This window comes from Lampris incognitus, chromosome 12 (genome assembly GCF_029633865.1).
Source record: "Lampris incognitus isolate fLamInc1 chromosome 12, fLamInc1.hap2, whole genome shotgun sequence".
NCBI classification, from domain to species: Eukaryota; Metazoa; Chordata; class Actinopteri; order Lampriformes; family Lampridae; genus Lampris; species Lampris incognitus.
Genome location: NC_079222.1, coordinates 11,264,106 through 11,278,488, shown reverse-complemented (window position 1 = coordinate 11,278,488; position 14,383 = coordinate 11,264,106). Strand labels below are relative to the sequence as shown.

The window sequence follows — 14,383 nt, the reverse complement described above, 5'->3', positions numbered from 1 at the left end:
TTGTTTTCAAAGAGAGAGGTTAATCTATCACCACTGCTTTGTAATTTAACTCGCTCGCTGGTTTATTCCTTCAGTTTTAACCTTTGCTCAACAACTTTAATGAGTCAAGTGAAATTAAAAAACCTGCACTGGAAATAATAATATTGTCTGATTTCATAAGTAGTTTTTTTTTCTAAAATCTAAAATTTTAGCATTGTATTGTATAGAGGACTTGATAATTTAGTTTTATAATTTATAATTTAATATAATATTAATATAATTAACCAATTAATTAAATCAATAATATAATTAATATAATCAACATTATAATTTAGTGATAATTTAGTTGAATGAAATGTTGACTTGAATGCTTTGTTGTACCCAGTTAGATACTCTCGTATATATCGATTGATTATGAGCAGGCCATTTCCTTGGGCCTTCATAACCCTGACATATTCTGGATATTACCAAGACAGTTAACGTAACACAGATTCCAGCTCCAGCAGAGGTAGGCTGGCGTGTATACACGTTGTGTATTGGCTATCACTTATGGGTACAAGTGAAATTGGCTTTTTTATGTCATTCGTGTTTTTCTGTCAGTATGAGAGCTAGTTGAAGTTATTTCTAAATGGGGTGTGGTGTTTACACGAGGGACCTTGAATAAGGACCACAATATTTTAGAACGATTGTGAGTCAACGCATAAAAATGACTGAGTCTCGAACTCCACAAGCGTGTAATGTGCCTTGACATCAGGATCCCGTTGACACACGTTCCTCCGTGAGGATGAAACATAAGGGGATTTCGGGCCATATGGAGTATCGGGCTGTCGACTCAACTGCACTTTCATCAGCCTGTCAGACTCTGGCCGGTGTCATTATCATCTTTTAACTAACTTATTAAAATTTACTTTTATCATAAGGCCTTCCTAAAATTCCTGGTTCTTATTGATTGATTAATTGATTGATTGATTGATTGATTGATTGATTGATTGATTGATTGATTGATTGATTGATTGGCTGGTTGGTTGGTCGGTCAGTTGATTGATCGATTTTTTCTACTGCATTTGCTTATGTGTGAAGCCTTAAATTTTGCCTAACGTGTTTACCTGTATTAATGTTCCTCGACTGTTCAGCTGTTTGTTCTGAAAAGTGCCATGCGAGTACAGTTTATGGTCACAGCTGTTCTCAAGTCAGGGCTAAAAGCTAAAGGTGACTGAGCATTTGCTGTTAGCGCTGCTGTTATTTTTTTATACACTCATTTATTTTTTGTTTGTTTGTTCTACTCATTTTATTGTTCTTGTACTCATTTTTGTAACTGCCCCTGTGATTCTTGCCGTGCTGACACTGTTATTATGTTACCGTATTGCACGTATGTACAGCACTTTGTAACCGTTTTGTAAAGCGCTATATAAATAAAGTTACTGTTATTTTTAGTGCACTAGCTAGGCCTGACTTCTATACATACTGGTGTAATAACACTCCTCACGTCGTTACTGCTCACTTGTAATTTCACACTTGACCTCCCTACTGCTCCTCCACTTAATCACTCCCTAATTTCTCCGCACCAGTGCCAGAGGCACATTTCTTTACATGTCTTGAACTTTGCCTGAAAGGATTGTGATACTTATCTGAGCTCCCTTTTTCTATGAACATGAATATAAGCATTCTCTCTCTCTCTCTCTTTTTGCCCTCTTCTGCCTCCAAGCCTCCCTTACTCCTCACCTCGGGCCTGCGGCAGGGGTCGCACCTCATTAACATCAGGCTCCGCGTTGGGCCTGTGCACCTCCACTGTGACAAAGTGCTGCTTGGAAACAGGGGAGGACCTGCATCCGGGGTTAAGGGGTAGGACAGGCGGTGGAGGTGGAGCTGGGAGAGGGGGAGGCGGGGGCGGTGAAGGGGAGGGGGAAGAGGTTTTAGCGCCCCTGCTAGGGGACTGGGCCCTGGGGAAAGGGCCGATGGGATGCCGGGTGACCCCGGCAAACTGGCTGGCTCCCACTGGCTCTTTCTTGGAGAGCCTCGAGGTCTCTCTCTTCCGAAGGGACGCGTATTCCTTCGATGGGTCCCTAGGGGGCTCTTTTTTGCGTGGCAGGGAGGGTGATGCAGGGGTGTATCTGGGGTCTTTGTGGTGGTTATGGGAGGCGGGGGCTGTGAAGTACAGGCCTGAGTGGGACGACTCGGACGAGGGGCGGTTGTTGACCCGGTCTCTTCTGCTGGGGTGCCTCTGCACCCCCGGCGGGGGTGGAGGTTTGAAGGGAGGGGGGGGTTCAGCAGCGGTCGAGTGCACGTCGTCCTAAAGCAAGAAGAGGATAGAGCCCCGAACATCAGCGTGTATCACACATTCACAAGGCTCAGCGTTTTCAGTTTAAACGGATTTTCACCCGGATTTTATGTCTCCACAGATCCAAAAGTTGTTCCTGTTCGTGTGAGGTTATGTAACAGTGCCCTCTTGTGGCGAAATTCAGCAGGATGGATGGCTTTGAAAAATAAAAACCGAAAACACTGAGCCTTGCACATTCATTAGACGCACTCTGATATCGAAACACACAATTCAAATTAAGGATGCAGACTTCCTCACTCGTTTCCTGTTGTTCATTCACTCACCCTTTCTTCCATTTCTCTCTCTCTCTCTTTCTTTCATGTACACACGCACAGCCTGCACACACAGCCTGTACATCTCTTTCACGTACTTCACCATCGTGAAATAATTTGCAACTCAACACACATCCCAACCATATTTGACACGTCGCCGTCTGCCGCCGGTTCGGTTTTGTGCGGACATCATCACCTGCTCTGCCGGACAGGATGGCCCAAAAAACAAACATTAAAGACAAACAACTAAACAAAACACAGCAATGGTGGCATGAATACAGCTAATAGATGAGTGGGCTGGTGCATGGAGTGACAAAAGACCGGAGAAGAGGTGGAAAAATAAATAGTGTGAAGAAAGTTGCTCAAAAAGTTGTATATGAGGATGTGGGAGGGTTGGCAGGAGGGACCTTGGACCACTCCAGATTTAAAAGCCTTGTCCCTGTCTTCCTCTCTCGTCCTTTTCAGAGTGAACAATCAGACCCCTCAGTGGGTCTCAGTGTCTCTTGTTGCTTTGGAAACCGAGGTTGCAGTTGAAGCTTTTAGTCGACTATCCAGTGCAACACTGCCCCCGGTCCTCTTTGTTACCGAAACAGAAAGGAAGGTAGAGGATGAGACTGGCTAGGGGGTGGCATGTGGGATGCAGCTCCACTCTTTCTTTTTGGAATTACCCCCCAATTGTATCCCGGCCAATTACCCCACTCTTCCGAGCCATCCCGGTCGCTGCTCCACCTCCTCTGCCGATCCAGGGAGGGCTGCAGACTACCACATGCCTCCTCCGATACATGTGGTGTCGCCAGCTGCTTCTTTTCACCTGACAGTGAGGAGCTTCACCAGGGGGACGTAGCGCGCGGGAGGATCATGCTATTCCCCCCAGTTCCCCCTCCCCTCCGAACAGGCTCTCTGACCGACCAGAGGAGGCGCTAGTGCAGCGACCAGGACACATACCCACATCCGGATTCCCACCTGCAGACAAGGCCAACTGTGTCTGTAGGGATACCTGACCAAGTTGGCGGTAACACAGGGATTCAAACCCCTTTTTTTCTCCCAATTATACCTGGCGAATCACCCCGCTCCCTGAGCCGTCCTGATCTCTGATCCACCCCCTCTGCCAAGGCGGGGAGGGCTGCAGACTACCACATGCCTCCGCCGATACGTGTGGTGTCGCCAGCCGCTTCTTTTCACCTGACACTGAGGAGTTTCACCAGGGGGACGTAGCGCGTGGGAGGATCATGCTATTCCCCCCCAGTTCCCCTCCCCGCTGAACAGGCACCCCGACTGACCAGAGGAGGCACTAGTGCAGTGATCAGGACACATACCCACATCGGCTTTCTTCCCACCCACAGACATGGCTTCCCACCCACAGACACGGCCATTTGTGTCTGTTGGGACGCCCGACCAAGCCGGAGGCAACATGGGGATTCGAACCGGCGATCCCCGCATTGGTAGACAACGGAATAGACCGCTACACTACCCCGGACTTCCCTTGCAGCTTCCACTCTTACTTTTTCCACGGATGAAAGAGAAAACTGGGAAAGGCTACGTTTGGAAACTCTTAAAATAGCTCTTCTCTCTCCCCCTTTCATTTACTTCCATTAAAAGTTAACAAAAATGGTCCCACCTCAGTATCCGTTTGCAAGCCTTGCAGTCCTCCATATCTGTAGTGTTTCCTCTCCCCTCCCCTTTTCCCCCTAAAACTCTTACCTACTCCCCCCTCCACCCTCCCATGCCCAGCCTCCTCCCTCCCTGTCCCGCTTGGTTTCTATCTTTATCAAAGTGATGCTGGCGGCGTTTACGGCTGGTCTCACCAGAGAGATATCAGGCAGCAGCGAGTCCAGAGTCTCTGGAGCCTCCTCCTCATTACTCTCCACCACGCTGTCATTCTGGGGGAAACAGGGACGGAGAAGGAAGGACAGGGGATTTGGAGGGGGGGGAGAGAGAGAGAGAGCGAGAGAGAGAGATATACAGGTAACAGAAGAGAGAAGAAGGAAGAGGGGAGGTAGAGACATGGCGGGGGAGGGGGGGGGGAGAAAATGAGTGAAAGACTTGGCAGAGGAGAGCTGGTGAGCAGACGCTAAACACAAACATGCGTTCATCACAAAACAAATGTCAAGATCAGATTTAGACTCGGCAGGTACGCCGCCTCCCGGAGGAAAGGGGAGCGACGTTGATGCTCTTCGCACTCACTCGCCCATCTCGAAGTTGGACTATGACGTGGAAGGCGAGTGAAAGATCGACGCACGGTGAACACACCACACACACACACACACAGATATTCACACAACACTGAATATGTGCACACACCAACACGAAGTGTCTCCGCGAGCGCAAACACATGCTGTGAAATCAATACCAAGCATCAACCCGGCGTTCACATTGAACCGCTTTCGGCGGCTGAGCGATGCTGCGGCGGCGGGGCAGGAGACTGTTGACCGCAGGTTGCTGAGTGTTTTCAGCGCAGATGAGTTGAGCGAGTTCAGAGTTGCACTGCCCTTCATTAAACTCTGCCTCGGAACCGAAACAAAAGCCCCATCAATCCAACTTAATTACCCCTTGCTGCTGCACGGGGAGCGCATGCAGCCAGTGTATTTACCACAGCAGCCAGTCTGCCTTCTGGATGCTGGGGTCCTGCCGTGCACCCTGTACGGTAAGAGCAAACTGCTTGTGTGTCTCTGGGTGTGTGTTGGTGTGTGTACGTGTGTCTGCATGTGTGTCTGCATGTGTGTGTGTGTGTGTCCCAAGTAGTGTACTTGTCTGCACTAGTATACAGTTGATTATATACCTGGCTTTGAGGCTGGTTTATAAACCCATTATTTTTATCCTCTCCAGAAGCCCAGCAAGCTCTCTAACCTCCCACACAGAGCGGCAGCTCCACGTTGCAGCCACAACACAAAACACACACACACACACCTATAGACAAAACATCCATCCATCCATCCATCCATCCATCCATTATCCGAACCGCTTATCCTGCTCTCAGGGTCGCGGGGATGCTGGAGCCTATCCCAGCAGTCATTGGGCAGCAGGCGGGGAGACCCTGGACAGGCTGCCAGGCCATCACACAGGCCTGACACACACACACACGCACACACACACACACACGCACACACACGCACACACATGCAAACGCACACACACACAAACACAGACGCGTGTGCGCACGCACACACACGCACACACACACACACACACAAACACACATGGACAAACACACACACAAAACACACACATGGAGATTAACATCTCAATGAGCGGGTCTGATTAGTGACAACACCTACAGCTATAGTGGTAACACCACAGCTATAGTGGTAACACCACAGCTATAGTGGTAACACCACAGCTACAGTGGTAACACCTACAGCTATAGTGGTAACACCACAGCTATAGTGGTAACACCACAGCTATAGTGGTAACACCTACAGCTATAGTGGTAACACCTACAGCTATAGTGGTAACACCGCAGCTACAGTGGTAACACCTACAGCTATACTAGTGGCAACACCTACAGCTATAGTGGTAACACCTACAGCTATAGTGGCAACACGTACAGCTACAGTGGTAACACCTACAGCTACAGTGGTAACACCTACAGCTATAGTGGTAACACCACAGCTATAGTGGTAACACCTACAGCTACAGTGGTAACACCTACAACTATAGTGGTAACACTGCAGCTATAGTGGCAACACCTACAGCTACAGTGGTAACACCTACAGCTATAGTGGCAACATGTACAGCTACAGTGGTAACACCTACAGCTATAGTGGTAACACCAACAGCTTCAGTGGTAACACCTACAGCTACAGTGGTAACACCTACAGCTATAGTGGTAATACCAACAGCTTCAGTGGTAACACCTACAGCTACAGTGGTAACACCTACAGCTATAGTGGTAACACGTACAGCTACAGTGGTAACACCTACAGCTATAGTGGTAACACCTACAGCTACAGTGGTAACACCTACAGCTATAGTGGTAACACTGCAGCTATAGTGGCAACACCTACAGCTACAGTGGTAACACCTACAGCTATAGTGGCAACATGTACAGCTACAGTGGTAACCTACAGCTATAGTGGTAACACCTACAGCTACAGTGGTAACCTACAGCTATAGTGGTAACACCAACAGCTTCAGTGGTAACACCTACAGCTACAGTGGTAATACCAACAGCTTCAGTGGTAACACCTACAGCTTCAGTGGTAACACCTACAGCTATAGTGGTAACACATACAGCTACAGTGGTAACACCTACATCTAGTGGGCTGCTTATCTCTGCTGTCAGCGTCTCTAGGCCTACTGTGGGCGATCAGACTCTAAACGTGTGTGCACGTTTATGTGCATGTGTGTACAGTAGTTTGTGTGCATCTGGTAATCATGAATCTGTATCTGCCACTAAAATATGTGCACACTATTAAATGTGCATCTGTGTTTGTCTACAAATTTTCCTGAAAGTAGTGGTCACACAGGTACCTAATGCAAAAAATTATTAATTACCCTACTATCTTCAGACAAGTGATTTGATTGGGAAAACACACACACACACACAAAATATAAAAGCAAAAAAATGAGGGGTAACATTATTTCCTGATAAGAAATAAATAGAGTTATCGGTCTAAAATGTTTGAAACCCTGAAAAATAACAGAAAGTTAAAAACTAAAACTGCCATCAGTCTGGTAATAGTAGCTCATACAGTGCTGAAAGCAGTTTAGCCCATTCAGTAAAGCTACAGCACCACATGCAGACACAGGTAAAGCATGATATCACGAAGTAAGACAGTAGTAAAATAAGCATGCTGCAATCATCACACAGCGATATTAAAAAAAAAATTATATATATATATTAAAGAAAAAAAAACAGCTGAAATACATGGCTCAGGCATGCATCCAAACAAAGGCCATGAGCGCTTGGGGATTAAAATTGGAGGAGAAAATCACCTCAAACAGCAAAACCACACACACACACACACACACACACACACACACACACACACACACACACACACACACACACCACACATATGCCTTGTTCATATTGTGTGTGTGTGCCCATGTATATGTGATGGTGAATGTATATTTGAGACTTAGATGCATGTGCACTCTAACATGCAAACATACATACACCATCACATATGCATGGACACACACACACAAAATATGAACAAGGGGCATGTGTGTGTGTGTGTGTGTGTGTGTGTATGTGCCCATGTATCACATATACATGCACGCGCGCGCGCGCACACACACACACACACACGTATATGTGACATATGGGCACACACACACACACACACACACACACACACACACGTCCCTTGTTCATATTGTGTGTGTGTGTGTGTGTGTGTGTGTGTGTGTGTGTGTGTGTGTGTGTGTGTGTGCCCATGCATATGTGTTGGTGTATGTATGTTTGCATGTTAGAGTGCACGTGCATCTGTGTCTCAAACACATGTACAGCCCTTTGCAATGACATGAACACATGAGGAGATGTTCTGCACAGCAGTGGCCACTAGAGGCGGTGTTTCATACCTCCATCATATCTATCAGCCACAGCAGTCTCTCCTATAAACAGTGAGAGGGGACAAGGTGGGGTGGGGGTTGTGATGGTGGTTGCGGGATGGGGTGTTTCGGTGGATTAGTGTTTGTGCATTAAAACACACACAACTCAGACATGGTGAGGATGACCCCCCCCCCACACACACACACACACACACACCTCCTGCTGGTCACATCAGAATGTGTCAGTCTAGAATCACTTCCATGACCAAACCCCTTATACTTGAGAAATAAGGTGTCATCCCTTGGATGCCATTTTAGCTCACACACACACACACACATGCTGGCATATGGACCTCATACAGGACCCCATCACATGCACATACACCTGTACATGCTAGAAAAGAAGACAGCAAAATAACCACAACACAACACAGACAGACCAAAGACAGATAGATGGAAACATGCAAACATGTACAAATGCACAACCATGGTCACGGACACACACACACACACACACACACACACACACACACACACACACACACACACACACACACGCATATACACACACAGTGGTTAAATTTGGATTTCTGAGGTGGGGGATCCCTAGTTGGTGGAGGTTGGGACTAAGATGTGGCGGGTGCATATATGTAAATCAAAACACATATCACACTGATAGTAAAAAAAACCTCTATTTCACTGCTGTAACTGGAACCTTTTAAACTTCAGAAAATCGCAGTCAAACAAATAATAAGCATAAATTATATTCATTCATTTATTGTATATCACTGTCATTACCATTACAATCAAAAACACAATCTCATTGTTTTTCCCTGACATTGGTGGGGACACAAATTTTAGCACATACACAGCTGAGGTGTTTTGCATGGGTAAATTAGAATAGCAACAACTGAACGTGGTTTCAGATGAAAGCTAACTTAGCTTTCTGAGTAGCTAACTAGCTAGCTAGCTGTTTTCCTCCCCACACAAAATCCATTTTGCTACCAGTAAACCTGCTGAACCAACTAGACAGCTGGCTAAAGTTAGCTGCAGCTAACTACCATACATTTATTTTGCTAAGTTACCTCACTCAGTCCAGTGCCCGCTAGCAACAATAGCTAATGTTGGCTGCCTGGCTAAGGTTATAATTTTCTCTCCAAACTGTCACATGTCACTGCCCACAAATCCCTTTACGTATTGCTCCCCAGCAGAGAGCTATTTTTGCTTGCTATTAGTCTGCAGACATATTTTTTGCTATGGTATTGAACTGTCTGGATGCTAGATCTAGCTAGCAAGTTAGATAACCTATCATTTACCTCAGTCAGTGTACGGTCATCTGCTCTGCTGCTCGCTTCTGGATTCTGAGCACACTGTGGCGTGCTTGTTGCTTAACGTCTCCAGATCGCGCGCTGACATGAGACACAACGAACCAATGATGATGCAGCTTGAGTTTGCACTGCAGATGTCAGTGTGGCCCATTACTCATCAGCACCAGAGCACTCTCTATACGGCGCTGGGTGTAGCCAACGACATTACTTTAGACTTATTATCAGGCGGTCAATGTTCTTTTTAATTTAACAATTACAATATATTTCTATGACGACCTAAGGTGCCGGAGCTGAGATCCGCTTGGTTCCAATTTTGATCCTAGGTGCCATCCGGAAAGATCCGGCCCAATTTAACCCCTGCACACACACACATACACACACACACACACACACACGTACATACAAACACATACATATACACATGCACACACATGCACATACACACATGCACGCACACACACACAAATACACACACATGCACACACGCATGCATGTGCACGCACGCACACATACAAACACAAACACACAGACACTCATGCATATACACACACACACACACGCACGCATGCACACACATCACACATACACACACACACGCGCACACACACATTGCTTGCTGGTTGTCCATCGTGCCCGATGATGACCATCTTCTTCTATTTGTGGGTCCTTTGAGGACTCAGATAGCAGAAGATACCTGCGCAGCAGAGATGGTTTTTAAAGTGGCATGGGGGGTGCGCTTCTCCCAACGCCACATGACTTGATTGTAGAGGAGATGGTTCCGATGGCAAGGGGGATCCCTAGACGACCGGCACCTCCACACAACTGTAGGGGGCTGCCGGAAATCCAGTTTTTCGGAAACCGCCTCGAAGCGTGCCGCCACAGCTTGCCTTCTGTTGGGGTAAGCTCCCTTAGCCTTATGTCTTCCAGACTCACCCACAAGGCAGCGGGGCAGTGGTTGATAGGTGCCAGGGCCTGCACACCATATCTCTGGGGCCCACTGCTGCTCCGAGATCCCCTGCCAAGTTAGCCTGGGGCCGCGAGACCCCAGTTACCATGTGTGGCCACGGGGAGGCCTGGCAGGAGTCTTGGTGAAGGAGAGGCTATGTACTGGCAAGGGAAGGCTTACACGCTAGGATGCTTCCCTATTCGCCACAAAGGCTAGCCAGCGGCAGCAAGCTAAGGGCAGGAAGGACACAAGCGGGTTGGAAGAACACATGCACCTTCCCTCCAACTACACACTGCTGCACTAGATGCATCACAACACCCTGTGTGTATGTACACACACACATACACACAAACACACACACGTGCATGCACACACAGACATACACACACATAGACATGAACACATACTGCCATGTATTAGGTAACAGGAGAAACAGTGACGCAGAAGAAGAGAGCGGAGAACTGAATGAAAAAACTCACCTGCCAACCACCCAAACACAATCCACACAAACACACGAGGAAGCAGATAAGAAAAGCGTTGCAAATACTTAAGAAGGACACAGAGCCCAGAATCAACAGGGCTGTGCAGGAGGTTTTGTTACTGGCACCATGCTGCAGCAAACACACTACATCAAACACACTAAATCATTTGTTACTGGCACCATGCTGCAGCCAACACACTACATCCAGTGGGTCTAAAAGTTATTCTAGACCAGAGATTTGTGGCACCAACATGGCTGCCATGGTGCAGTGATTAAGATGATTCAGCTGGTGTGACTACCCATAAGATCACTATCTCCAGCGCTCATCTCTGGGCCACCCTAATCCCCTGCTGGTGTGACAACCTCATTTCCCCATCGGGGACGCTATTGCTTCCTCTGATCTAATCTGAATGGTAACAGCAACAACAGAACCCTAATTATCAAAGGCTCGGGGTAAACCCAGATCTAGAAACACCCGGCATCTGATCAAACCCGTGCAGGAAGCCTACCCGTGCGGAGCTGAGGGTGGTGTTGGTCATGTAGCTGGCAGACGAGGACGTCAGGGTGTCCGGGTAGGACACCATCGACAGGGAATCCAGGTGCGGGGCCGTGGTGGTTCCCGCAGCTCCCTGTCTTGCTTTTAAAGCCTGGATCTCCCGTCGCAGCACCAGCCCGTCAAAGCGCTCCAGATCCTGCGGGGTGACAAGGCCACGTACCTCTGACAGGAGGGAGAACTGTGGGTAAAGCATAAGAGCGGGTGAGGAGATGAAATGAGGGATTCGGTGAAGTCCTGCTGCACCCAAAGGAAGAGTACCTGGTGTGCACAAATCTCTTATGTGGACAGAATTCACATATCAGCAGCAGAGGTCTAGCACTACCCCAAAGGGCATAGAAAGGCAGGAAGGCAGTTTTACAGAGGGTTTGATTTGTCAGTTTGTCTAACAGCCAGGATGGCATCCCCTTCTAAGGCAGTGTTTCCCAAACCAGTCCTCAAGGACCCCCTATCCTGCAGATTTCCTTTGCAACTCTGAATAAGTACCTGTTTGTAGTTATTCAACCAATCAGAAATGAATGTCAGAGTTTGCACACCTTCCATAATTACGTGCTATGAGATGATTGGTTGAGTAAGTACAAGCAGGGCTACCTATGCAGGGTTACAATGAAAATCTGCAGGATAGGGGGTCCTTGAGGACTGGGTTGGGAAATGCTGCTCTAAGGCATGTGAAGAAAGTCGTTTACAGTGGACTGTGTCTGTGGCGTGAGTGTTTCAAAATCAGAGGAAATAACGGCGATGGTAGCAAAGGACTTCCTGTTGAGAGACAGACATCTGAGATGCATGAGTAACACAGGATATGGTAATGGCATTCTGTAGCTTCTACCCAGTATTACGGAGGTAGGAGTGGCAAGGCTCCGACATGTGTGTCATGTGATGACTCATGTTAAGAAGCTTTTTTTTTTCCTGACCTATATTTCGACAAATTACGTACGTTGTTCAACACGATGACAACCAAACCACCTACTTTGAATGTTATTAGTCCATTAAATGGCCGTTGTCAGTTGTCATCAGACCACAGATATGAGATAGTATGGGTCTACTCTACCTCCTCAGTGGCTCAGTGGACCATCATCATCGATTCATTCGAAATAGGCTCACCTAACCCTGACCTGACCTTAACCGTAGACATAACCTCATCTAAACTTAATCCGAAACCAAAATCCCGACCCCCCCGTTTTCGCCACGATTCTACCCGTCCAATTATTTCCCCACACTTCTGAGCCGTCCTGGTTGCTGCTCCACCCCCTCTGCCAATCCGGGGAGGGCTGCAGACTACCGCATGCCTCCTCCGATACATGTGAAGTCGCCAGCCGCTTCTTTTCCCCTGACAGTGAGGAGTTTCACCAGGGGGACGTAGTGCGTGGGAGGATCACGCTATTCCCCCCAGCCCCCCCCCCCCAAACAGGCGCCCCGACTGACCAGAGGAGGTGCTAGTGTAGCGACTAGGACACATACCCACATCTGGCGTCCCACCCGCAGACACAGCCAATTGTGTCTGTAGGGACGACAGACCAAGCCGGAGGTAACATGGGGATTCGAACTGGTGACCCCCCATGTTGGTAGGCAACGGAAGAGACCGCTACACTACCCGGACACCACCGAACCCATATTTCGACAAATTAACACACATTGTTCAACACGATGACAACCTAACCCTGACCCAACCTTAACCATAGACATAACCGCTATCTAAACTTAACCTGAAACCCAAATGTAAATCCTAAACCTACCGCTCGTAAGTGGAATTGGTCTGAATGTTGTTGGGGAAAAAACAATGCGTGTGAAGATGACCACAAACATGTCCAAGACATAGGCTTTAGGTTCGGCACTGGATAAGAGAAGAGACGTTAACTTTATTTTGTTTGAAAATTGTGTACATAACCACCAGAATCCCATCTGAATGGAGCTAGTATCCAGCTATAGCCGCGTTTTAGCAGATTTCAAATTATTGATTTTAAATTAATGATAAGAAAATGGGTCGACGGTATCCGATAACGATCAAAATGCATTGGTGATAAGAAATGTCAGTAAAAGTTACCTAGGTTATGTAGGTTCCCGTACGGACGGCATTACATTTCTCAGAATATGTGAGTTTGACAAAGAAACAGCAATTCACTTTGCAATTTTTCCCGAGGGGGTACACGAAAAACACAGATATTGCCAATCCATACGGGATCCGTACCCGGAGTTGCGCCCAAAAAGAAAACACTGAGGGCCGTCTGACAGGATGCGGAAGCAGGGTAGGCTAAGCTAACTGCTAGCCAATGCAGACTGGCAGTTCTGACAATCATCCTGGTTGGCTTTTTTTTTTTTTTGCAATTTGATATATGTATATGTGTTCTTGTAGTTTTTGGATATGTGTTTTTGTCTTTGTGCTGCATTGCTGTGGGCTGGGGGAAACGATATTTCATTGCATTTCATGTACACAAGTACAAGTACATCAAATGAAATGACAAATAAAGTGTTCCTGATTCCTGATTAAAATCACTGGGTATGTCTGTTACACAAAAACACAAACAAAAACAAAAACAGAAAAATGACCAATCCTTGAGAAACTACTCCCATCTGAACAGAGCTATATTTTCAAACTAAGATAACACATTTTGTGCTTGTGAAGTAGGTTTGTACTTAAAGTTGAAGCATTTATGAATATTGCAACAGTATTTTCAAAGCGCTGTTGCCTCAAGTGAAGGAGTTCAAGTATCTCGGGGTCTTGTTCACGAGTGAGGCCGGGATGGAGCGGGAGATTGACAGGTGGATTGGTGCAGCATCAGCAGTAAAGTGGACGCTGTACCGGACCGTTGTGGTGAAGAAGGAGCTGAGCCGGGAGGCAAAGCTCTCAATTTACCAGTCAATCTTCGTTCCAACTCACCTATGGTCATGAGCTTTGGGTAGTGACCGAAAGGGTGAGACCGAGGATGCAAGCGGCTGAAGTGAGTTTCCTCCGTAGGGTGTCTGGGCTCAGCCTTAGAGATAGGGTGAGGACCTCGGACATCCGGAGGGAGCTC

General features: G+C 47.2%; 1 protein-coding gene across 1 annotated transcript in view; it reads right to left on the bottom strand.

Annotated features, from left to right (window-relative positions):
* The window catches only part of whrna (whirlin a), a 213,764-nt gene that overhangs the window by 9,504 nt on the left and 189,877 nt on the right, over positions 1–14,383 (bottom strand). Inside the window, exons 7-10 of the mRNA XM_056291053.1 lie at positions 11,329–11,553; positions 8,095–8,127; positions 4,374–4,448; positions 1,702–2,269 (exon numbers count right to left, since the gene is read on the bottom strand). Coding sequence (XP_056147028.1) covers positions 1,702–2,269; positions 4,374–4,448; positions 8,095–8,127; positions 11,329–11,553 — 901 coding nt within the window. The remainder of the gene's footprint in view (positions 1–1,701; positions 2,270–4,373; positions 4,449–8,094; positions 8,128–11,328; positions 11,554–14,383) is intronic.